The sequence below is a fragment of the Pristis pectinata genome, chromosome 11 (assembly GCF_009764475.1).
Source record: "Pristis pectinata isolate sPriPec2 chromosome 11, sPriPec2.1.pri, whole genome shotgun sequence".
NCBI classification, from domain to species: domain Eukaryota; kingdom Metazoa; phylum Chordata; class Chondrichthyes; order Rhinopristiformes; family Pristidae; genus Pristis; species Pristis pectinata.
In genome coordinates this window covers 36780243-36804717 of record NC_067415.1, presented here as the reverse complement: position 1 = coordinate 36804717, position 24475 = coordinate 36780243, and the positions used below count along the sequence as shown (strand labels likewise).

The 24475-nt window shown below is 37.7% G+C and overlaps 1 protein-coding gene across 1 annotated transcript in view; it reads left to right on the top strand.

Moving 5' to 3' along the window:
• The window catches only part of mrps9 (mitochondrial ribosomal protein S9), a 60794-nt gene extending 46966 nt beyond the window's left edge, over positions 1 to 13828 (top strand). The window contains exons 7-11 of the mRNA XM_052026773.1: positions 1313 to 1388; positions 5834 to 6002; positions 9950 to 10058; positions 12291 to 12460; positions 13183 to 13828. Coding sequence (XP_051882733.1) covers positions 1313 to 1388; positions 5834 to 6002; positions 9950 to 10058; positions 12291 to 12460; positions 13183 to 13274 — 616 coding nt within the window. The 3' untranslated portion in view covers positions 13275 to 13828. The remainder of the gene's footprint in view (positions 1 to 1312; positions 1389 to 5833; positions 6003 to 9949; positions 10059 to 12290; positions 12461 to 13182) is intronic.
• Positions 13829 to 24475: the final 10647 nt, after the last annotated feature.

Genomic DNA, 24475 nt, shown 5'->3' with positions numbered 1-24475 from the left:
ATTAGTACATTAAGTTTGTTTCTCTCTTCTCAGATGCTGCCGAGCCTGCTGAACATTTTCTTCTTCTGTTTCTCATTTTCAGCAATTGCACTACTTTACCTTCGGGAAACCATAAATCACCATTGTAACAGATGCATGATTTTCTTGTAAAAGCAGTATATACAGATCTTTCTACATCTGGTCTGTAATGTGGTATTTTGTTAGACTTTAACCAAACTTGATGTGTAATTTTTGTTTCTCTTAACTGTAGTTGTCTGTTAAAAAAGGAGCTTGTTGAAAAATTGACCATGCTTCTATGTGCCCATGTTCCCATGAATATTAGGGTTCTATTGTTGTTTATCCCAGTCAGTCAAATGTATTACCTGCTGTGCTTAGTAATGAATCATTGACACTGATGTTGTAATTTAATTTGCTGCAACATTGATCCTATACTGCACAACAATGCCATCTGGTGTCTTCCTGGAAATGGAGATTGCAGTAAGAATGATGTCTTTAGAAGTGACAAAGGAAATATAGGCTATGCAGAGCTACTCAGCATTTGCAAATTAGCGGATTAATTTCATTTCTTTGAAGATGCTTTGCTCTGAAATCTACAAGATTGTTATTACTTCACTATGTCTTTACTTCCTTGGAGGTCTGATTTAATTAAGGTTATATAAAAAAAATGAGCACCGAGTAAGGTTGTATATTTTTAACCAATGGTGTGTTAAAGGTATTTTAAAAATTCAGTTTCTGTGTTAGTTATTAGATTTGTTTATTTAAATTGTACTTTACTCCAAGGCACAATACAGCCTTTTGGATTCAACATGGGGCTCAACAGTATCAACTAATTAGCATATTTGGATTGTTTTTACATTTAACTTTGGTAATTTCAGATAATTAATCCACATTTACATCTCTTCCCGGACTTTGTTCCATGTCACCAACTCTTTTCACCACTTTAACCTATCCTGCCTTTTTGTCTGCTTCCTGCCAGCCTACACCCCACACCCCCAACACCTTTCTGCAACTCAAATCTTGTCTTATCTCTAACAATTCCCAGTACTGAAATATTAATTGCTTCTCTATCTTCAGATGTAGCTTAACTTGCTGATTATGTGAAGTTTTTCTGTTTTTATTTCATTTCATCAAGTAGAAAAAGCTATATACAGTATGTCTTTTTTTATCTATAGTTGAACTGGAATAATTCCTTCCGAGTAAAACCTTGTAGTATGACAACCCACTAATATCAATGTTCATGTATAGAGAAAACCTGAGTAGGATTGTTTCTCGATTTCACTAAGTTACTTGATTTTTTCCCCCCTTTATGTAGAAACTTAGTTGGAAGCAGATGGTTGACAAAGGAAGAACTGACAGAGATGTTGCTTGAACAAATTTCTGACCATGATGTAAGTAACAATCTTTTACACGTTGCATGTTACTCAAAAGATGTTGACCTTTGGAGTATGAAGCAAAAATGATTTCTTTTGATTTTTCTAAGTTTTTTTTAAGGTTGGGTCTTGAGTTTATAAAAAGTGCAAATTGTGACAGTCTGACAGGATTTTGACGTACAAACCAATATCAATTTTGTCTTGGGTACAGAATTAAAATAAAGTAAATGGAATGTATCTACTTTTGACAACCTGGGAAGATTTCTAACCATCTCTCATGTAGACAAATTTACGGAATTTATGCGTATGCCTTTGAGCTTTATGTTATTCCTAATTGGTAACAGCTGATGAAGCAATCCATAGCATTTCAAATGTTTACTTGGAACATTTAAGAACTTGTATGCCTACTATAATCTAAATCATAAAGGTTTAATGAGGCTATTTAGTTCCTTTTTCAAAGTCTAAATTTTAGAGCAATATAACTATGTAATAAAGTGAGTTTCTGCATTGTTGCATAAAACCACAATACCCGTAATTTGCAGTGAACTTTACGAGAAGATTAGCTTGAACTTTTGTTGGAATCAGACCTTGAAACAGCAATTTTGCCTCCAGCTAAAATCTAAAAATATTCAAAGCTTCAAAAAGCGAAGACAGGAATCAAGTTTGGGCAGTTTTTTTAAAAAAGTTGACCTCATTGAGCCCATCCATAATTGACTTATCTTTCACAAGAGAAAATGAGGTATACTTTTGCTTAACTTCTCTTGAAAATTAAGAAACATTGTATATTTATACAACATGATTACATAGCACATTAATTTTCTCAGGAACTCTATCTGTGTGAAGGTGCCAGTTTTTAATGATTGCTACTGGTTAATTTTCTTGGTGGATGATTCCTAAAATTCACTCTGAACAATTCACAGTACACTGTTGATTTAATGTACAAATGTACTTGATCCTCGAAATTATTTAGGTTTATCTTTTTTCTGAAATCTATTTTAAAAGATAAATTATCAGAAGATTATTTAGATTCACTAAGAACTTGCTGTAAACAAAGCTCTCAAACTCTGTTGCTTTTTCACTTTTTGTTTGAAGAGGAGTCACGTTCTTTGAAATTGAAATTGTTCTTACCTATTGTACTCCACACACATTTAGTTTTGTTAGGTTTTTAAATTTCCTTTTACCTATTGTGATAAATGTATCCAAATCACTGCTACTGTATATGGCCTTGTGATTGGAAGACAAATACGGATTTCACCATTCCCTACCCCCTTTCCCCACTGTTAAAATTCAGCATGTCTCTTGTGTTTATCAGCAACCAGTATTCTTTTCAGGTCCTTCATGCTGAACAAGGTGTACACAAGTTAAACTGTTCCTTCATTCCTGCAAGGGAGTATATGTGTCACACAATGCAGTATTGAGCTGCAAAGAAAAGGCATAGCTTGTCTGTAATGAGTTAGCTGCTCTTTGTCAGGGCAGTACTTTGGATAACAAAATTTCTTTCTGATCAACTGGAAGCCAAAATCTATGTTTCTATTCACAATTAGTGGACAATTGGAGAAGTACATAGCTTAGAGGGATATGGACCAAACATGGGCAAATGGGACTAGATTAGGTGGGCACCTTGGTCAACATGGACCAGTTGGGCTGAAAGGCCTGATTCCATGCTGTACTACTCTATGACTCCAATTAGTGCCTTTGCTTGAGAATATCTGCAAATGTACACTTGGTGAAATCAGTTCTGATAAAGTGCATTGTTGAATAACCTACTCACACTTGACTTTCAAATTAATTCAAAGAATTTACGTTTCTGGATTGGTACTGTCATCTACACAAATGTATCCCAACAGCATGCCCTGCCTTTGTGCTTGGAAAAAAAGGAAATGAGGAGAAAATAATTAGAGTGTGAAAGTAAGAAATAAGGTTCAGCCTTGGCTTGAGCTGAACTATTATTCATGGTACAACATCAGGATAAGAATTGCAACTCCAAATGAAGTTGATTCCTGCTCAGTTTGATGTGCAACCTGCAGAATAGAATCACTGAACATGTCACAGGAATTCTCTTTGGGGCCAGGTGTACTCTAGTGTGTAACAACTATATATTTAATAACTTGTAATTATATAGCACTTCAGTCTAAAGAAAAATAAAAGTTTTCACAGAAAGCTGATGAGTAAACTGATGGCAAGAAGTAGTGTGAGAAATTAGGAAAGGTGTTGAGAAATCTAGAGTACCAGTTAGTTTGATCACTGGATTTTTAAACGAGTAGGAAAGAAATGTATTGGTCTGGGGGCAGAGTTCTAAAATGTGGGATTGAAATGTTTTGATAACCTTGGTGAAATACATAGGACAAAATTGAGAGTAACAAGAAAGGATAGAGTAAGTTGGAAGAGAACGTAGGAGTATTTTTAGAGTAGGTCTGGGAATTTAAACTTCAGTACATTGTAATCAATGTGTGGAGTTAATGGTAAACAAAAGCAGCTATGGTCAAATGAATTCTGCTCAAGTTAGCACCTGTGAAAGTGGAAGACAGTGAAGGTATTGAAGAACCAAACGCTAACAAAATCACAAATGATGGCTTTAGGAGGCTGAAAGTTGGTTCCAAGTCAAAGAGAACATAAGACTATAACCAGAATAAGCAGTTAGAGAAGCAGAGTTGATGCAAAGCTCCAGAATCTTTGATGAATTCTTTGTTTACAATGGTTAGATGCTTAGGTAAGTCAAAATAAATTTTTAAACAATACTTATGAGAAGAACCCTAAACTCATATACTTGTATGTAGACCAATGCTTTCATGCATCCTTTGTTATATTAAAAGAGATTATTGCCTTAGCCCTGTACAAAAGGTATTGACTTCTGTTTATGCATACTATCACTTAAAATAGTATTGGAACTTAAGTTCAAATAAAGACAATTATTCAAAAAAATCATTGGTTGAACTTCTATGATCATCTATTTTTCTTTGGTGTACTCATTTTACTTAAGGTAAATCAAATTGTACATATTAACCCAGATTAGATAAATTAGAATTGATCGTAATTTATGTTCATTTCAAAAATGTTGCCTTTCCTGTCTGCCTCATCAAAATTTGAACCATAGAGGAACTAGATGGAACTAAAATCTAATTGTATAAAGAAAAAAACTTCAAAAATTCTGACCCCTTTCAGGTTTTATTCTGAGACAAATCAAATTTAGAATCTGAAGACAGACTTTTGTGAAATAACAACCTGCATAACCTGAATTTATATAAAAGCCTTTGCTGTGGTGAAAGAGGAACATTTGTTAATACTTCAATAGAATGTTTATACACAATTCTTTGTTGGTACAAGATGTGTGTACTGGTTAATCAAGCATGTAAAAAATTCTACATAAATAGACCTTTGGCCTGTAATTAGATTAATTCCATTTTTACACTTAACTAAGGCGGAGTCTGATGAAGAACTAAGCATAGTCTTTTTCCCTTCCCTTGCTGTCACTTTACAACCATTCAGGGGTTTGCTAGTAGATTGTTAATCTCAAGGAACTGGCTGCTTTTCTAAAATAATTAAATGTTTACTGCTGTGCAATTGATTATATGCTTTGCATGCGTCTGCATTCCTTCTTTCTATTGCATAGTTGTAGACACAGAATTTATTAGCTTGTAAAATTGCCAATATTTTAATTATAGATTAATGACTGAACATTAGAATTTGAATTTTATTTGTTACAAAGAGCTTACCTGTCTGGAGTATATTAATTATGCTTTGCCTTTTCTAGTTTAAAATATAATTATATATCAATCGATTGACGGTAGCAAATGACCTTGTATTTTTTTGACAAACTTTGCCTTCAGTGAGTTCATCCAGGTACAAAAACTTCAGTCCACAGGCTGAACTATCCTTTTCATAATAACATGTAATGGGAATATTTTTTAAACAGTAAGATTTTACTCAAACTATGGCTTATGAGACTTTTTAAATGTTGTGCACAACCCAGTAAGAATCTCAAATTATTACTATCCTTCTAATTGCTTAAGTTCAGGGATCCATTACATCCCTCTCAAATGGATTGTTGATGTACAATAGCTGGTGCCAAACCACCAATTTTTATTTTGATCCCACACAATTTAGGTCTGTCCGCTGTGACATGAGAGTTTCAACTCTCTCTGGAAGGAGATGTTTTTCAACTACTATACAGCTTCTATTCTAACCACAGTGAATAATCAAAGCTTGCCTAGTGAATAGTTCATTATTATCTTACTGAAAAATGGGTTCTACTGGATATTAATGCAAATTGTTCAACCATTCTCCCAATCCAAGTCGGATCTATTCATAGCCCATTTCCAATTTTGAAATTACTGGGACAAACTTTTGACATATTAAGTGTGGGACTGTGCTGAAGATAATGTGTTTAATTGTCAATTGTCCAGTTTAATAAATGTCTGACTTCCATTAAGTAACATTAGTCTTTTCTTTTATGCTTTAAACAGTACATGCACTTTCTTCAGTTACTGGAGCGTATGTTGACCTTACCATATTGCAGTATTAAGGAAGAATATGTGTTGAAATTTCGCAGAAAGATGGAGGATCAGTCCAAGAAACAGAAAGCTGAAGCATTACAGTTTGATGAGGACGGAGTAGCTTTCAGCAAAGGCGAAGGTACTAAAAAAATTCTAGTATGGGATTCGCACATTAATTTCTGTTTAACTGTTTATTGATCCATGTTCAAATTCTTTTTACTAGCATGGTGCTGAATGTTTTATTAATATCTATTTTTGTGGAACATGATTAATTCCAACCTTTTTGTTTCATTTTTGTTCTGTTTGCTAGTACTAGAGAGAATTGTAGGTTGGGGACAATATTTTATAAATTCTTTATTCTTCAGATTATTGTGTGATGTTTAGGAGTTTCCAACCTGATGCCTTTTTTTTTGTTAAAATTATTATTTAGGTGTAAATGCCATTCTAGTGTTCTCAATTACTGGCACCTTGCCAGAAAAAACTGCTTTTCAATCAAACTGTGGATCATGTTCTTCAGCTAAGCAGAAACCAAATTTGAAATGTGTGTTACTTATGTTACATACTTAAGGAATGTGTTTTTTTTGGTTAACAGACGGCAACTAATGAAAGAAAGATTGTGTGAGAAAGGAGTTGGCTAACTTCCAGCTATTTATATGACGTGCCTCATCTCATACATAGAGTTTGCCATGTTATATATTCCAGTTATACATATGGTTCACAGATTCTGGACATCTCAGTAATGAAAATTAAGCCATACAGTCTAAAAAATCTCACAACTTTGCAATGTGATGAAAACTGAATAAATGATAACTGAGTTTATTGGTTTCAGGTCACAGCTGCATTACCAAGAGTATGACTGCTGATATGTGCAACATGTACAATATAAACTATTTTGCAGTAGGTTTTGTTCTTGAAGCACACTGGGTATCACACTCGGTCACCAATTTTATGGTAGCATTAACCATAAAGGATCACGTAACCAAACGCCCAATGCTTGGGGTAATATCTTTTGTTTAATGAAGACACATTATGTATAATACTAGATGTAAACTGCACTTTCTCTTCCTTCACAACCTTTTGATTTAATTTGGTTGACTGACCATTTTCTTCCAATGCCTTTCCATCATCATCCAACTGGATGGGCCTTGGGTCTGCACTCCAACAACTCAATAAGTACTATCCCAGTACAACCTGCTCATTAGCTGCAGTGGTTTCTTTTCCTTCTCTCACACTGTTACTTCTGTTTCCCCATAAGAATCTATTTTTGAACCTCTCATGTCTTGATAAGATCATCTAAAAACACAACATCCCTTTCTTCATGTATGTCAGCACCACCCAGCTCTATCTTACCACTATTTCACTTTAACCCCTCCACTGTCAGACAACGATATGCAGTGCTAGATGATGGCAAATTTCCCCCAAATGAATATTGTAGAGACCAAAGATGGTGACTTGATTGCCTCAGTCCCAATGCCATCCTTGTCCTGATAACTGCCTGAGGTTGAACTAGACTCTTTACAATCTTGATGTCCTGTTTGACTTTTAAGATGTACTACCACCAGTACTTATTGTCAGTAAGTTATCATATTGCCACATCTGTAACAGCCTCCCAACTCTAAACCGGTCTCATCTCAACTACTGCTGAAACCCTCATTCACACCTCTCGTTATCTCCAGACCTAACCATAAGTACAAATTGTTGTTTTAAGCCATCAAAGGAGGTCATATTAGTGAAACCCCAATAGGAAATGTATATTAAATAATAGTGCCTTTGAAAATTTAAATTGCAGATTTATAAAACTCTTTTCTGAGGTAAGTTTGAAGCCCCTAAAGCAAATTTAAGCACTTACATTTCACTTTGTCCAGGCCACTTGTTTTGTTAACATTACATTCAATAGTAATATAGTAAGGGCCACAAACAGTCTTCATTCCTTCAGCTCTTTCAGTCATCTTTTGGAAGAGACACTTAAATTGAAATCCTATCTGGCTGTTTAGCAGGATTTCTCCCCTCTATTTTCCTGTTGTTTGTCAGATGTTCTGTTCACGTTGCCTGCTGTTATGTCTGCATAACACTGACAGCATGTCGAAAAGTAATTCACAGATGTAAAGATAGACAGTACCGACTCTAGTTCATTGAAACATGGGGAGTAGATTGGAATCATAAGACAGTTGTTTAGTCTTTGGATCCTGTTCATAGTTGATCATTTATCTTAGTACTATGAGAATTTCCAGGTAAGAAACTTTCTTTTCCCTTTTTGAAAATTGGTCATCAAGACACTCTATTCCTACTCTGAAAGACCTTGCATTTTTATAATGTGTTCTCACTCAAATCACTTCAGTTCAGCTCAACTGCAGGTGCACGGCAAGGTATTTGGCTTGTATGGATGAGGGAGTTCTCTTTTAAAGATATTTTCAGCAATTCAGAAAGATAATTTTTAAGCAGTCTTTAATTGCTTCAGTGAATGTCTGATTTGCCTTAGGAAATAATAAAGTTCATCTTTCTTTTGCTATGGATTATTTCTTCCACAAAGCAATGGATTGACGATTATATCCTTGAAGCAGCAGGATAGAAAGTAATTCACATATGGAAAAGAATGCTAAAGTAATGTTATGTTGGAGATTTGCACTATTTGTTCTGGTGTTGTAGAGAGATTTTCTTTATTGCACATTGTCCAAGTCTTTGTGCATTAATGACGACAGAATTCATGATCTTTTATACAATCACTTATGTGAATTTTGGGAGCTGTGTATACCAATGCACAATTTGACATGAAGATGCCCAATTGCAACAGTAACAAAGCCAGTGAAATGCTTGGGGAGAACTATTAAAGAAAAGTGGCAAAATAAATAAGGGTGCACACTTTCCAGTATTGCATGAGCATGACTGTTTCTTCTGTTGAGACCAGGTTTCCTGTATGCTCTCCACCCGTCTGTCCATGTATGGCAAAAATAATTGTGCAGTTGTGGCATCAATTAAATCTTGCAAGTCAATTGACATCATTGTTCCATGCCCAGTGTGATAGGACTGAATGTTTCAATGTGTGCCCTGTGCTAGAAGGTACTGCAATTTATTTTACACTGCAGTTCAATTCCCTAGGTTTACAGAAATGTTAGCAAAGGGATTGAACTGATGTGGTGTCATGTTTCCAATCCATAATCCAACTTGTAAAATTGAACAATTTGAAAGATCTTTGACGTGCAATGATTTTACAAACTTTACTCTGTAAATGGGAGAGGATGGCTGATAAATATGGCTTTAAAAGATGTTTAATAGAAATGAAGTCTTCATATCATATCTCAAACTTTACATCCATTTCCCAAGACATTGCATATTGGGATTGGGTGTCTAAACTAAGTGGAATTTTCAGGTTGAACAGCCTTGGAGATTTAGATAATGTCCTGAGTGGGGAAAGAAGAAAGTTGTGCAGTGGAAAGGTAGAAACAAAGCAGGAGAGAGAGCAGGAAAAGACAATAAAAAGCAGGAGATAAAGGGGAGTATAAGGGGAGACAGATGGAAAGGAGAAAGCAGAGGAAAATAGGTGCAATGGAAGTGGAGGTAAGTGAAAGTGTAGGAAATGGAAACAAAAGGAGAAAATGGTGAAGTATAGATTCAAACAAAAGGAGGTAGGGAAGAAAAGATGTAATTGAGAGTAACAAACTGGGTGGGAAGGAGTGGGATCAGGGAGAAAGTGAGTGGGAAGATTGGAAAGGACAGGAACAAGATGAAGTGAAGGAGAGGAGAGAGGGGATGTGATACATGAAGGGTTGGGGAAGAAAAGATCTTCTTCACCAATCATGTCTCCACATTAAAAACTTGTTGGAAGTTGAAAATTTGATACAAGGTAAAATCTGTATCATGAACTGTGCTTGCAGCTCTATGGAATCTCATGCTGAAGTATACTGTCCCTGCTAACTTTTCTTCAAAACTTTGTGTCTAATGTTATAAGCCAAAAGAGTTAATTTACTTTAACAGTGAATACAAGTGATTTTGCAACTGCTTATAGAAACATCTCTTGGCCAATGTGTTTTTTTTTAATAAAGGAAAATTGATACCATTGTTAATAATCATTATTGTTCTTAACTCTAGGTCAAAGAAAAACAGCAAAAGCAACAGTTATAGTTCGAGACCAAGGAAGTGGCAAAATAACAGTGAATGGGGTGGATTATTTGCAGTACTTTCCATCACTACAAGAAAGGTAATCATGTCTTACTGACTTGAAATAGAATAATGCAAATACCTCCCTTCCTTCCGCGAAACTCTGAAGTTAAGAAAATGATTCAAAATTATATATCCTTTATGATGGACAGAGTTGAGAAATGAAATTTGAAAATTTCAAAATGTGTTTTAGAGTCAAATTAAGTGCAGAAACCCACTAAGGCTACCTATCAACCACCCATTTTACATTATCTTATATTAATCCCATTGTTTTTTTTATCCTCCTGATATTCCCATCAACTCCCCCCCCCCCCCCCCACCTCCAAATTTCTACACTTATCTATACACTTGGAATAATTTACAGTGGCCAATTAACCTACCAACCCGCAGGTCTTTGGGATGTGGGAGGAAACCAGAGCACCCGGAGGAGACCCATGTAGTCACAGGAAAAATGTGCAAATACTGCACAGACAGCATCCAGGTCGGGATTGTGAGGCAGGGGTCCTACTAGCTTTTTTGTTTTATTTTCAAGTGTGAACTTTTTTGGTTTCATTGAATCATTTTTTATCAATAAGTTGCAATATAATACCAGAGGAAAATAAATCTGAACTATTGCAGATTAGACTAGTTTTATTACTGTGTTTACCAACTTAAGAATTGCCTAGTTAATATATTATTGAGTGAAATTTAATCATTAAAAATTCTGTGTACTTTACTAATGTTTTTGATCTGCGTAAATTATTTTACTTAATGTTTGTGCCAAATAGATTAAATGCATTTAGTACTGAAAACAGCTTCAGACTTCAGATGCCAAGAGGCTAGGCTTACTACATGGGAAAAGGCAATTTAGGGTTAGGGAACTAATTCTTTGCCCACTTTCTGTTAGTGTTTCAAGAAAACTGATGACGTTCACCCATGCCTCAAAATTGCCAGATCCAAGGTTCTTTTTCTCTTCCCCAAGAAATCCAGCTCAGAATTGTAAATTCCCACAACTACTCAGTCAATGTGATGAAGCATGAGGACTTTTTCCTCAGTGGTCAACCACAAGGATGTTATTCCATAGTGTTAAATCACAGGAACGATCAAAACTATCAAAGCAAAACAAAAAAGTAAGTTCAACACCTAAGTGTCCTGACTCGCATTTTTTTACTCTACCGTTAAAAAGGCACCATTCAAGCTTTCCATAAATAATGCATTACCTGGAAAGTATAACGTAGTTGATGTACTGTTTTGAGAACAGCCAAATTACCACAATCAGTGCTACAAGAGACCTTATGCTCTGTACATCTAGTGCATGCTAAAAGTCACCACCTTCTTGTACTTCCAATGCAAAATTGCAAATGGAATTACAAACTGCCAGTAAAGAAATGTTCAACAAACTACCACCAATATAACCAAAAAAGGCAACCAAAGAAATAACACCAGAAGAAGTTTAGAACTTTGATTTGGCCACCGCAGTGCTGAGGATTATTAACAAAAATAAGGCTCAAAGATAAAAATGAATTTGCTAAATTTAAAAAAAACATAATAAATCCTAGTAAATTTACATTCTTCCCTTTGGTATGAGAAGTTTGTGGTTTCCTAGAAGTTGCTGAACAGGAAAGCTCAACTGAATAACAAAACAAAGTCCTGAGCCCAGCACCTCACCAAACTATGTGCAGTAACTGTGAACCCCATCTCTCAGAACATGGCTTAAGGCTACGTGCCTCCTAAATCCAATAACGACTACATTTTTGTTTATCGTACATCAAGGTATAATTTTCTTTCCTTGATAATGTTACATTGAGCAAAGCTGGCCATTCATGTTGTGGCAGTTACTTCTTATTCTTTCTCAGTCCTATTATTAGTTTTTTGGAAGTAACTAATAGCCAACATGAATCTTTGAAGGATTTCATCTGACAGGAGAATGATAATAGTTAGCTAATCTTTTGTTTTTTTAATTAAACCTAAAGCATTTGACCAACAGATTTATGTACGTAATCAAGACATGAAAGAAACAAGTTTATTTCTTCATCTTCTTTAAGAAGATAGAAAAACAATGTATTTGTATTTTAAAAGATGATTTTCTTACTTCTCCTTTAGTATTACCATTAGTCTCTTACACAAGATTTTCATATTTTGCAGAAACCAATCAAAAGAAAACAGTTGTCTGAGTACATTTCTCAACATTTTAACCATTTGCACCTCATTGTAACCTCTGAATCACCAAGAACAACGTTGTAAGAAAGCTGCACTACTATCAATATAAACAGTTTTTTCCCATGATTTCCAGAGAACAACTGATGTTCCCCTTCCAGTTCCTGGACCGATTAGGGATGCATGATATGGACTGTACTGTACATGCGGGTGGGGTATCCTCACAAGCAGGAGCTATTCGTTTGGCTACATCAAGGGCTCTGCTCAGCTTCATCACAGAGAAAGAAATGGAATCAATGAGACAAGGTACTAGAATGTCAGTTTAAATTCAAAAATGATTTATAACTGTAGGCAGCAACCTAGTTTCTCCTTTCCTTTCAGATCAAGGTAAAGTTTAAAATCTGCATCTGAAAAGTACAGGTGTTTTGCTGTAGGATTTCTTTATCCTGTTTTCTGAGAATAGATACTTAGGTCAGTAAAATGAAAGTTTGAGGAAAAGAGATGAACAACCACAAGTCAAATATCAATTTCATTTTATTGACTTTATTGTCTTTTTTTTCTGATTCTATTGGTAGCAACTAAAGTTTGGATGTGCATTGCATTAATATTGAACTAATGGTGACCTGTTTCAAGCACATGTTGTCATGGATCTGCCCAGTTCACTTGTATCATAAACACTAAACAAGCTGCATTGTTGGAAGTTCCTTTTGTTTTGAAAAGTACAAAAGGTTATTCCTGACTCAGATACATGTGGAAATAGATTATTTTGCCACCAATATGCTTGTGCACTTTTAAATAAAGGAATTACCTTTTATTTTATGTGGGGCGAATTTTAATCCTGGCTTGGGTATTAATACACAGAATTGTTTTGTCATCAAACAATTTAAAATCTATAACTGATTTAACAATATAACTATGATTGAACCAATGCACTTAATAGTTTTACTCCCAACTATATCATTGTATGAGTGTAATTTGTAAGCTGAAAAGTTAACCTTTTGCATTCACTTTCATTTCAATTTTTGCAGCTGGCTTGTTGACTCCTGATCCTCGTGTGAGAGAGCGGAAGAAGCCTGGTCAGGAGGGAGCGCGCAGGAAGTTCACTTGGAAGAAACGTTAATCAGTGGCTTTTCCTGTGAAGCAACCCTGAGGTGGTTTGAAATCAGAAGCAGAACCTCAACAAGACCTGTAGTTTGAACACCTGCTCAAACAGATTTGAGGACTTGCAAGATCATTACTGTCTCAGATCTCAATTTCCTGCCTTCGAGAACGAGTCTACTGTGGTTTTATTTATCTAGAAATGAGTCCTTTCATCGTTTAAGAAAATGTATATCTTTATTATTGGGCTGTAAAAAGTATTTTTTTTTGCACTGAGGACCCTTGTAATTAATTCACAGTATCTCAAGTTGTTAGCTATGTGTGTTTTATCATGCATTTTGGTTAGAAATTGGATAGTTTATGTGTTGAGTGGCGACCCACTGTGCCAATGACAATTGAAAATTATCTTACCATAATTATTTGACAAACATTATAAACAATTCTCATACTACCTCTTTCTCTTCATTTCCTCCCAATGGAATGATTAAGTAAAATCACAAAGATATCTAATTCCTTAAACATTTTCAACAAGAACCTGGAACTCATTTTTCTAGTGGATCCAATAAAGTTTTTTTACACAAGAAACATGTTTTCTTTAAAATTCCATTATTTACATCATTGCTTTTACAATATTTGGTTTGCTTGAAATGAGAATTTGTTCTAGCACAGTGTCTTGTTTCTGCTTATCTCAGGTTTTTTTTCTGTTGTTACACTACAACATTTTATAAATCAAAGCACTTAATTTAAAAAAACTTTTACACCCTACCGTTAACAATTGTGTCTGCAGTAGGGTAGCTACTTATAATTGGGTGATTGAAATAGGGCTGAATGGTATATAATGTTTAAATGGTATGGGAGGAAACTTGAACACCTGGGGGAAACCCACAGAATTACAAGGAGAAAGTAACTAACTCAACACAAATCGCTCCCAAGGTCAGGGTCGAATCTGGGTCACTGGAGCAGTGCGGCAGCAGCACCATTTAATGCCCTACTTTGCCACACTGGCCATTTGTCCCTTTGTTTCTGTGTGCCTGTTGCAATCATTTACATTTCACTATGACTACAATTTCAAGAGTACATCATTGGATGTCAGAAAAGGCATAATATAAATATAATTTTTGTTCTAGCCTTTATATACATTAAACTTTACGGCATTCTGTTTGCACAAATATTTTGTTCTCTGTCAAGTGGCGAAGTAATGCTTTTCCTTGGTATGACTGAGGACAATTGGTAACAGTTACTTGATTGCTTTTAATCTTTCATTGCAGTTATTAGCCTGCAAATGTTCTTTCTTGTGCAAAATGCCTTTCTGGAGCCTTGCTTTTACTGCATTGCAGAATGAGCTGTCACACAGCCATTGGAAATCCAATATTTTAGCCCCAAAAGATTTGGAAAATAGGCAAGTGCAATTTCTCCAACTGAGCTAAATTTCAAACACTGAAATTACCTGAATTATTTTCTTTCAAAGATGTCTGTGTATTTGTTAGATCTTTAACACACTAAGGTATACCACATTTATCAATCTTGTTCACTTTCAATCCTTCCCAATGCCCCGGCCCAGCTGCAAACAAGATGATCAAGTGCCTTTCTTTTCAGAGATGGCATCAATAACTTTTCATCAACATCTGGACAAGGATTAATAATACAAGGTGTAGATATTCTGGAGCTTTGTTTTATTTACTTCTTGGACAGAGAGCAAATCTGAGGATTTGTTTCTCAGGTAATTAGATCAGTTGAAGGTGCTTTGCAAAAAAAAAACACACTGTATGCCATTTCTGAGAAACAAACTTTCATGAGCTGACTGCTTGTGTGATGTTGGCTTGACTGCTTTTATTGCCCATCTCCTAGCAGTCCTGAGACACAAGTAGTAGTGGCACCTTGTGCATGTGGCACCTCCTGATGATTAAGTTAGGCAAGATATTCCAGGATTTCAACTCAGTAATGTTGCAAGAAAGTAATGTGTTATCTGGGAGATGATGCTGATCTAGTTCTTCCTAGTAGTATAGATAGCAGGGTGAGGACATGCTGCCAGTTTGGCATATAGATAGTATATCCTGAGGATAATGAAACCCAAAGGTGGAAGGCTAATGTAGTCAAACAGGGTGAGACTCAAAACCACAAGACTATTGTTTACATGAGGATACTACAACTGTCCAGGGGTGTTGCTTGGAAAAGATATAATACCAGTGCTGTGGACATAGGAGAAGATTTCAAAAATGCACTCATCATATCAGCTTGACTTCCTGTTTTGCCAGATCTTAAGACTCATTTGAGCCAAGACTTTCCTCAGCTTAACATTAGCAAAGCCATTATATTTAAGATTTGCTACAAAACTTCTACAGAGAGATTATAACTCTCCTCAGTCACATTCCCGTTTTTAACTAGGTTGCTTATAATCTTGGAACTCTGAGTTGAAACTGATTTTCCATCACCAGGGCTATTTTCTTTCCACCTCCACAACATTTCCTGCCTTAGTTATCCTTCCACAATAAACCTTATACTTTCATTATCTCTATATTTGTGCATTAAAAAAAGAAATAGATGGAAATGCTCAGAAGGTAAGCCTCTGTAGAAAGAAGGGAATTAATGTTTCAGGTCAATGACCTTTCCTCAGAACTTGAGATTAGAAGTTCTCATCTGTCGGTCAGAGAGAAATGAATCAGTTTTGTTGGTATCGAAGAGCTCTTGAAATATGCAATCCTTGACCATTTGGTAAAAAAAATGTTTTAGTATTGGATGAATGGAATGTTGAAAAGCAACACATCAGGACAGCTTTAAGGTGGTGCTGTTGCAGAAAGAGGGTAAAATACATGCAGGACTGCATACTGTTGAGCATATATTTTGGGGTGCCGATAGAGCTATGTCTCAGGACCATTGAATATCTTAGGTGTACTTTTTCAAATCTACCCATGATTATGTGTTGAAATTTCATTTGGAATCCATATGGAGTAAGAGTGGGAGACAGGCTGAAGATGGAGATGTGGCTATGAATGCAAGTTTTGGTAAATGTCTGGCTAGAGAAGGGAAATAAACAACAAAGATTTACATGGTAAACTTGGATAAAACTTTGAGACGTTAACAAATCTGGGAAAGCCCAGCTAATAGAACAACATCTGTGGAGAGTGAAACAGCTTCTTTAGAACTGCTGTTCTTGAGAATGTTACACCTCCACAATAACTTGCCTATAACTTTACCTGAAATTAATTAACTCACCATTGTCCGTCACCTCCATCCTTGCTAGTTGGCACTTTCTTCTGTTCTTACAACCCATTAATTTCAAAATTGTGGTTAATTCCCTCTGTGGCCTTGCATGCAATTCTCTAAAATCTTTTCCATTCCTATTACTTCTGATTCTGATCCTCTTTTAATCTGTTGTAACTTACCCACAACATTGGTGGCAAATTCATCTGTCACTGATTTAACTCAAAGCTCTTTCAATGACCTTTCTTCCTTCAAAAGCCTTCAAAATTCATCTTTTTATCCAGAATTTAGGAGAGAATTTCACTCTCTAAGGACCAGTAGAGCTTGTCCTTCCCAAAAAGAGGGAAAAAATCTTCCTTTTGGTGTGATTGTTATTCTTTAAATAACATAATTACATTTTTAAACTATAGAAGTTTGAATTATCTGGTTGAGTGCTACATTGAAAATGTCTCACTAGGTGGCACTGCATACAACCAAATATCCTTTCTCTGCAACAAAAGAAACAAATGTGAGAACTTGAAAGTATTTTAATGATTTAATTAATGAAGATTAAGGACAAGGAATGGTTATTCAGCCCACTGATGCTCAACTCTCCCAACAGTAGACAACAAACAACAAACAGTAGACAACAAAGACCTACTGCCACCCATTTTTGGGGCATTACTATCCAGAAATTGCTCTTCATTCTATAGTACAAAGGCTCTTGCTTTTACCACTAACAGCCAATCAATGGAAGCTTGCCCCACCAAAAAAATTAGAAAAATGTACCTTTTAAAAAATGATTGAATGTGACCTCTGCAGTTCGCAGCACCAGTTCTAAAGTTATTTCAACTGCAGGTTGTGTTTGCTGACTTTATTTCTTCTGCACAAGTCAGATGGTTCTGCACGTCAGTGAATTACTAGGCATTTGGCTAGAAATACAACAATATTATGAAAAATATGCAGAATAGGACAAGTTCTGAAAACAGCAGAGGAAAAGAAGAGGAGAGAGAAGATCTGAGCAATTCTCTTACCAAAGCCTCGGCAAGGAACAACGGACGAGACCCCCATGCTCCTAACAGATGTTCTTATTTGACATTAACCATATGCTGTAGACACGACTGCAATCTCCAAGAAGGGCAAGGATTATGTTACCCGTAGCTGTTGCAGTGACCAGAGCAATTAATTTTTATACTTCTGGCTCCAAGGCTGTAGCTGGAGATATTTGTCACTCTCAGAACTTTCCATACCCTTCTCTCCAGGGGAGAATATTAAGATTCTCCGTTCAAACACAGCTAACTGCATTTCATCCTCTCCTTCCAGACAGCAGCAGTTAGAGCAAGAATATGGCTTTACTTGGACTGCAGCCTTCAGTGTGGTGTAGAGTAGATGTGCATTGACTGAATGCACATCACTTTGTGTGTGCCACATGCTAATTAACCCATGCCATTTCCTGAACAGAATCCACTTCCTAATTGGTGTGCAACCATAGGCATTGAATCATGCAGGTCAGTGCCTGGTATCCTGTCTTCATTCTGCATTTTGCCCATCTCACCAAACAATGTTAAAATGTATCTTTTAAAAAGTGATTGAATGTGACGTCTGCAGTTCCCAGCACCAGTTCTAAAGTTATTTCAACTGCAGGTTGTGTTTGCTGACTTTATTTCTTCTGCACAAGTCAAATGGTTCTGCACATCAGCGAATTACTAGGCATTCAGCTAGAAATACAATAATATTAGGAAAAATATGCAGAATAGGGCAAAAACTGGGCAACAACGGTTATCCAGTGACAACTTGGCTCACATTTGCATGAGTTCCATTGCCTAGAGTGCTCTGGCAAAACCCTGTAATTATAGATTGTCTGTAACCTGCCCCAAAAAAACTCACCTCCACCATAACCTCAACTGGACCAGCAACATCAATGCTGTTGCAACAAAATCAGATCATACTCTGGATATCCTGCAGTGAGTGCTTCACCTACTGACACGCCAAGGCCTTTCCATCACCTCAGGAGCATGATGAAATACTCTTCACTTGCTTCGATGAGTGCAGCACCAACAACTCTCAAGAAGCTCTATTCCTATGAGGACAAAGCAGCCCGTTGGATTGACACCCCAGCAAGTACCCTAAGCATTCATTCCCTCCATCAACAGCAGACAGTGATTGCAGTGAGCACCATCTATGAAATGCACTGCACTTACTCACTCAGGTTATTCCAATGGCACCTCCCAGCCTCATGATCTCTACCACCAAGAAGGACAAGAGCAGCAAATGCATGGCAATACCACAATTTGCAGGTTCCCCTCTAAGTCACACAACATGCTGACTTGGAAATATATCACCATCGTTTATTCAAAACTGTGGAGCTCTCTACCCTACAGTACTGTTGGAGTACCTTCTCTATAATGATTGCAGCAGTTAACCAACGCCAGCTCACCATTATCTACTCTAGGGCAAACAGGGATAGGCAATAAATGCTGGCCTTGCTGGTGATGCCCAGATCCTGAAAATAGATAAGGAAAAATGCCTCCACAGCATCAGGGGCTAGGTCTAGCCTTACTATACAGTAAGGAGCATGAGGAGGAGTTAATTAATCACTATTGTGTTTCTTTGGAGCTTGCTTTTCATATTCCTTTGCCTGACCTTATATTCCTATGTATGGCATCAACATGGCAGGTGAAATGTTTTAGAGTATTTGCTGAGTTTGAGAAATCTGGGACCAGAAGACCCAGCTACATGTCCATGGGTATCAGCAGCCTGAGCTAGCTAGCCAACTGGCAGTTGCAAGGACCCTGGTGGGCCCTCACAAGGTCAAGGATGCTCACTTCATCTCCAGGTCTGTGGGGATCTGAGGTGATTGATGAGTTGTATGCAGGATTCACAGACTCCTCCACATGTAAGACAGGTAATGCTTGACAGGACAGATAGGTGGGAGTTGGTTCCCTTCTAATTAACTAACTACCCTTCAGAAAATAGTCATATACCTAAACATGAATGTCCTGGGGCACATTTCCTGGCAAAGAAACACCCATCTTGCTCACTGTCTTCCTTACAATTGGATGGGTAAGTTGAGGGCTGCAACTAAAAAAGTGACGTGCCACTAAAATCCACCAGAAAACCAGGCAGCTTCATTGATGAAGCAGCTGAGAAGTTTCGTCCTGGGACATGGCCCTGAGAAACTCCTACAATGATGTTGTGTGGCTGAGACGATTGACCTCCAACAACCATAACCATCTTCGTCATGCGAGGTATGACTTCAGCCACTGAAGTGTTTTCTCAACATGCATTGACTTCAGTTTTACCAGACTATCTTGTCACCGCACTCAATTATATGCTGTCTTGATGTCAAAGGAAATCGTGCTGACTTCAGCTTTTTGGTCCATGTTTGGACCAAGGCTGTGATAACATCTGAGTGCTGGTGAACCCAACACTGGACATGAGTGAGCAGGTTATTGGGAAGTATTGCTTGATAGCACTGTGGACAACTTTGCTCACTTCAAACTGCTGGCTTACTTCCTCTCCTTGTAGCCCAAGCTTCACATTCCTCATCAAATTTCACCTGCAATGGTGCTGGTACATTGCTACCTGTATCTTGATCATCACACCAAAACTTGAGGAAAGAGCTGCCTATATCTGTGATATTCTCATTCTGGGTCACACTCTTTTGTCCTGTCCCAGATAGCAGCCATTGATCTTATGCTTTCCATAACTACTTTGTTGGAGCTGCAGACTATAACTCTGGCCTATCAATGTGTGCAAGATGTAGATCTCTTGAACCAGCATACTGGATACAATCACTGTCCAATGTAGGTCTAACCCTACCCTAACAGCCTTTGGAAGGTTGGGGGTTGACTGTTATACACATAAATTTTAAAATAGCTTCAGAAAATGAAAAGATGAACTACAAAATGTCATCAAGAGACAATAAAACACTGATGAATAATTAAAAATATCAAAATGAAGTAAAACAAGTAAAAATAAATAACAACTTACACTGTTCTCCAAATGTCCAGGTCAGGAACGCATTCATTATCTCCTGCAGATTCCCCACAGTAATTCCCCTAGCTGACATCCCCTATACCCAACCCGGCACCTGCATAGGACCCCGTTCTGCCAGGGTTACTTTGCCAGAAGTGAAACACTTGTAAACAGCCCTTTCATTGGCCTTCCATCAGAGTGAGGCTTCCCTGAAAAACTTTACTTCCCCTCAATCCCACATAGTTTGTGAACCTGACTGAGCATAATGTTTAAGGCATAATGAATATCAGCAAATATGAATCAGGGATCAATTTCCTTTTCAGCTTTTATGGATTCAGTCACTGTCCAATCTACACCTGAGCCAACTTCCTTTTCAACTTCCTTTATTGAAATCAAAATTCATAATGGCATTTATGCACACGCCATGCTGCAACTATCAGTTCACTACGAAAGCAGGGAGTAAAAAATCAACCCCTATGCATGGTATGACCGATTTCACCCTTCCTGTTCCTAGACAATCATTGCTATAATCAGTCGAGCTTAGAATGTGGCCGTGATGCAGGGTTTTGACCCAAAACGTTCTATAATGGGTTACTAATCCACTCGATCGGATCATTGGCAGTGAGGATGAATATTTGGCCCCAATAGGGTGAAATTCCTTTAAGCATCAGCAGGTGGCACTGTTTTCTCCTAGTGTTGCTGCTTCAATAAAATGATCACAGAATGAGTTTAAATCCCGATACAAAGTGTGACCCCCCACCTCCCCATAACCACCTCATCATTGTCACTGAAATTGTTTACAGGAAAAGTTTTGATCTTATTATTGGGTCAAAGTTGGAAAAGATAGTTTACTTATCTGATTTATAGTATACAGGACTATGGATTCATACAGCAGGTACAAAATCTGAGAAAGTCCATCATGTCCCCAGGGTTGAAGACTGTGTTAAAGTTTAACATCACATTTAGAACGATCCAAATTGTCCCCTTGCCAGAGCATTGAGGAACAAAACGTATTGTGGGAATTACATAAAGCAGAAGCAATTTTAGAAGATAAACATTGAATCAACTCATTAAAGAGACTAAGATACGAGAGCGATATAAGTCATGTCTGCAGGGGAAGACTGATTAGGAACATAATGGAAAAAAAATTAGAAACTCTTGGAACAGGAAAATGTTGACGCTTATCTATACCTCTGACTGAGCCCAGCTACAAATGCCAAAGGCTTACAACTACTCTTCCTTTAGCAGGCTGTCCAAATCAAAGTGAAGGAACCTTGAGGCCTCTGTAAGGCAGTGAAGAGGAATTCCCACCTGCGGTGCATGGAGTTACAATCCTTGCCATTAGCATGAGCAGTGATGAGAGGAGAAAGTTGCCCTGCAGTTAGTAGCTTGTCTGATGTAAGTGGAGGACCAAAAAAGTGAGATGGAATGAAGGGGAAGTAATGGCAAGGGATGGAAATTAAAGGGTGAATAACGGAGAGCAGCAGAGAAGTGGAGGTATTTGTTATACGTCAGAGGTATCAGCCTGGAATTTCCCGGAAGCAGCAAGCTGTCCATGCCCAATACTTGTCTACCACTAAACCACACCCCATTCCCCCCCACTTCTCTTAAGCAAAGCCATGGCAGGAACTTCCTAAATGTTTGGCCTGATTAGTGAGAGTTCAAGCAGTTCAGAAGCTTGATCCTGAATCCATCAGAAATGCATTGATTACTGGTTAAGCATCTCCAAGCTGAATTGTTTATTAAAGCTGTCAAACAGCCTTCAAAAATATTATAAATTCATAAACCTCCAAAAAAAAAATTAAATTAATTTGTTAAAGCATTTAAAATTACCACTCTTTTTAAACAACATTCAAAATGGAAACACATGAAACATTGGTCAATACAAAAACAAATAAATAATGCAAATTAATTAAGTCCAAAAATATAAATTACCTGAAACTAACATCTCTCCTTTGCAGATGCTCCTCCACGAGCCATGCCACTACCTGCGCCTTCTTCCTGTGACCGCATGGATTTCCTCCAGGTGCTCTGGTTTCCTCCCACATTCCAAAGATGTGCGCTTTGGTAGATTAAAGGCCACCGTACATTACTCTTAGTCGTAGTGGGTGGCAAAATCAGGGGGAAGTTGATGGGAATGGAGGAGAATAAAATGGAATTGGTGCAGTATTCATATAAAATGGTTGGAGTGGACTTGGTGAACTGAAGGATTCACCTGAAAGGAGTTCAGAAACTCCATTCACAGACACAAGAGATTCTGCAGATGCTGGAATCTGGAGCAACACACACACACACAAAGTGCTGGAGGGACTTAGCAGGTCAGGCAGCATCTATGGAGGGAAATAAACAGTCGACATTTTGGGTCGAGACCCTTCATCAGGACTGGAAAGGAAGAGGGCAGAAGCCAGAATAGGAAGATCGGGGGAGGGCAAGGAGCACAGGCTGGCAGGTGATAGGTGAGTCCAGGTGAGAGGGAGAAGGTAGGTGGATGGGGGAAGGGGGAGGAGTAAGAAGCTGAGAGGTGATGGGTAGAAGAGGCAGAAGGCTGAAGAAGAAGGAAGCTGGTAGGAGAGGGCAGTGGACCATGGAATAAAGGGGGAGGAGATGGGGAATATATGGGCAGGTCATGAGAGCGGGAGAAGGGGAAAGAGAAGGGGTGGGGGGGCCACAGGAATGAGGTAAGACAAAAGGGGGAGGGAAAGAGGGAGGAAAAAAAGAAACTCCATTCATTTCAATGAAGAGTCAACGACTCATATGGCACCGGCAGATTCACCTTCAGCTTTCACATACCTCTCCCTGACAATATGTATACAACATTGGAATACACAGCAGATCAGGCAGCATCTGTGGATAGAGAAACAGAATTGATGGTTTTCATTAAAACTGAAAATAAAACAAGTACGTAACAAGTCTTAAGTAAGCAGGAAAATTGAAGAGGGTGGAAAGAACAAAATGGAGGGTCTGTGATAGGGTGATCTCTGCAAGAGTGATTAAAGGGGAGATAATAAAAGATTAGAAGAGGTGTGAATGGCAACAGCAGATGTTTTTACCAATGAGAGCAGTCTGCAGGAGTGAGTACAGTGATAATGTCCCGAAATAGTTGGACTCAATTTTCAACCTAGAAGGCTGTAAGCTGCCAAACAGAAGGACTGTCTAATGTTCCATAAGGTTCTATTGAGTTTTTTTGAACAGTGCAGAAGGGAAAGAATAGAGTCAGAATAGAATGGAGAACTAAAATGACAAGCTAGTGGAAGCTCTGGGTCATACTTTTAGACTGAACCGTATTCAGGGGAAAATCACTAACTATCTTCCAATTTCCACTCTTGCCTTCTCATGATCCACCTTGATTCTTCCCCTCCTTTCCTTGAATCCCCTATTTCCATTTCCAAGGATATAACCCCAGCTAAATCCCACCGATTCCTTGATTACATTTCAGTTTCTCCATCTCTGTCACATCTATTCTGATGATACCGCCTTCTGGACAAGCACTTTTAATGTGTCCTTCCTTTCCCTCAGCTGTGGACTTCTCTTCACTGTGGAGGACACACCCCTCAGTCATATCCATTCCACTTCCGATATTTCTGCTCAAATCCCTTCCCTTTCCTCCTAGAATCTCCCTCACTTCTCACATTCATTGGATAATCATCAACCATCCTGAGCAGCTGACATGTTCAAACACAGCTCCGTTCACCATTACCTCCACAGCACCTGCCTCTCTCCACTACCCCAACTATCTTTCCCCTTGCCCTGGAAGTGCAGAAGATGTAGCACCTGCTCTATTATCTTCTGCCTTTCATGACAAGGGGAAAGATATGTGTTGGAACATCACTCCTTCCAGGAAAAAATAGGTTATTTCTGCTTCGTTATTTTCAATTTAATATATTCTATTTTCTGTCTACAATGCAAACTCCACATTGAGGAGACTAATCATTGGTTTAGTTCACAAGCATAACCCTGAGATTCTCCTTGCTTGCTCTTTTTGTTCTCTGCCCCACTCCCACCCGAATTTCTTTGCTGCAGTCCTGCTACACACACATCATTCTCATGATGCTCAACAGAAACTTA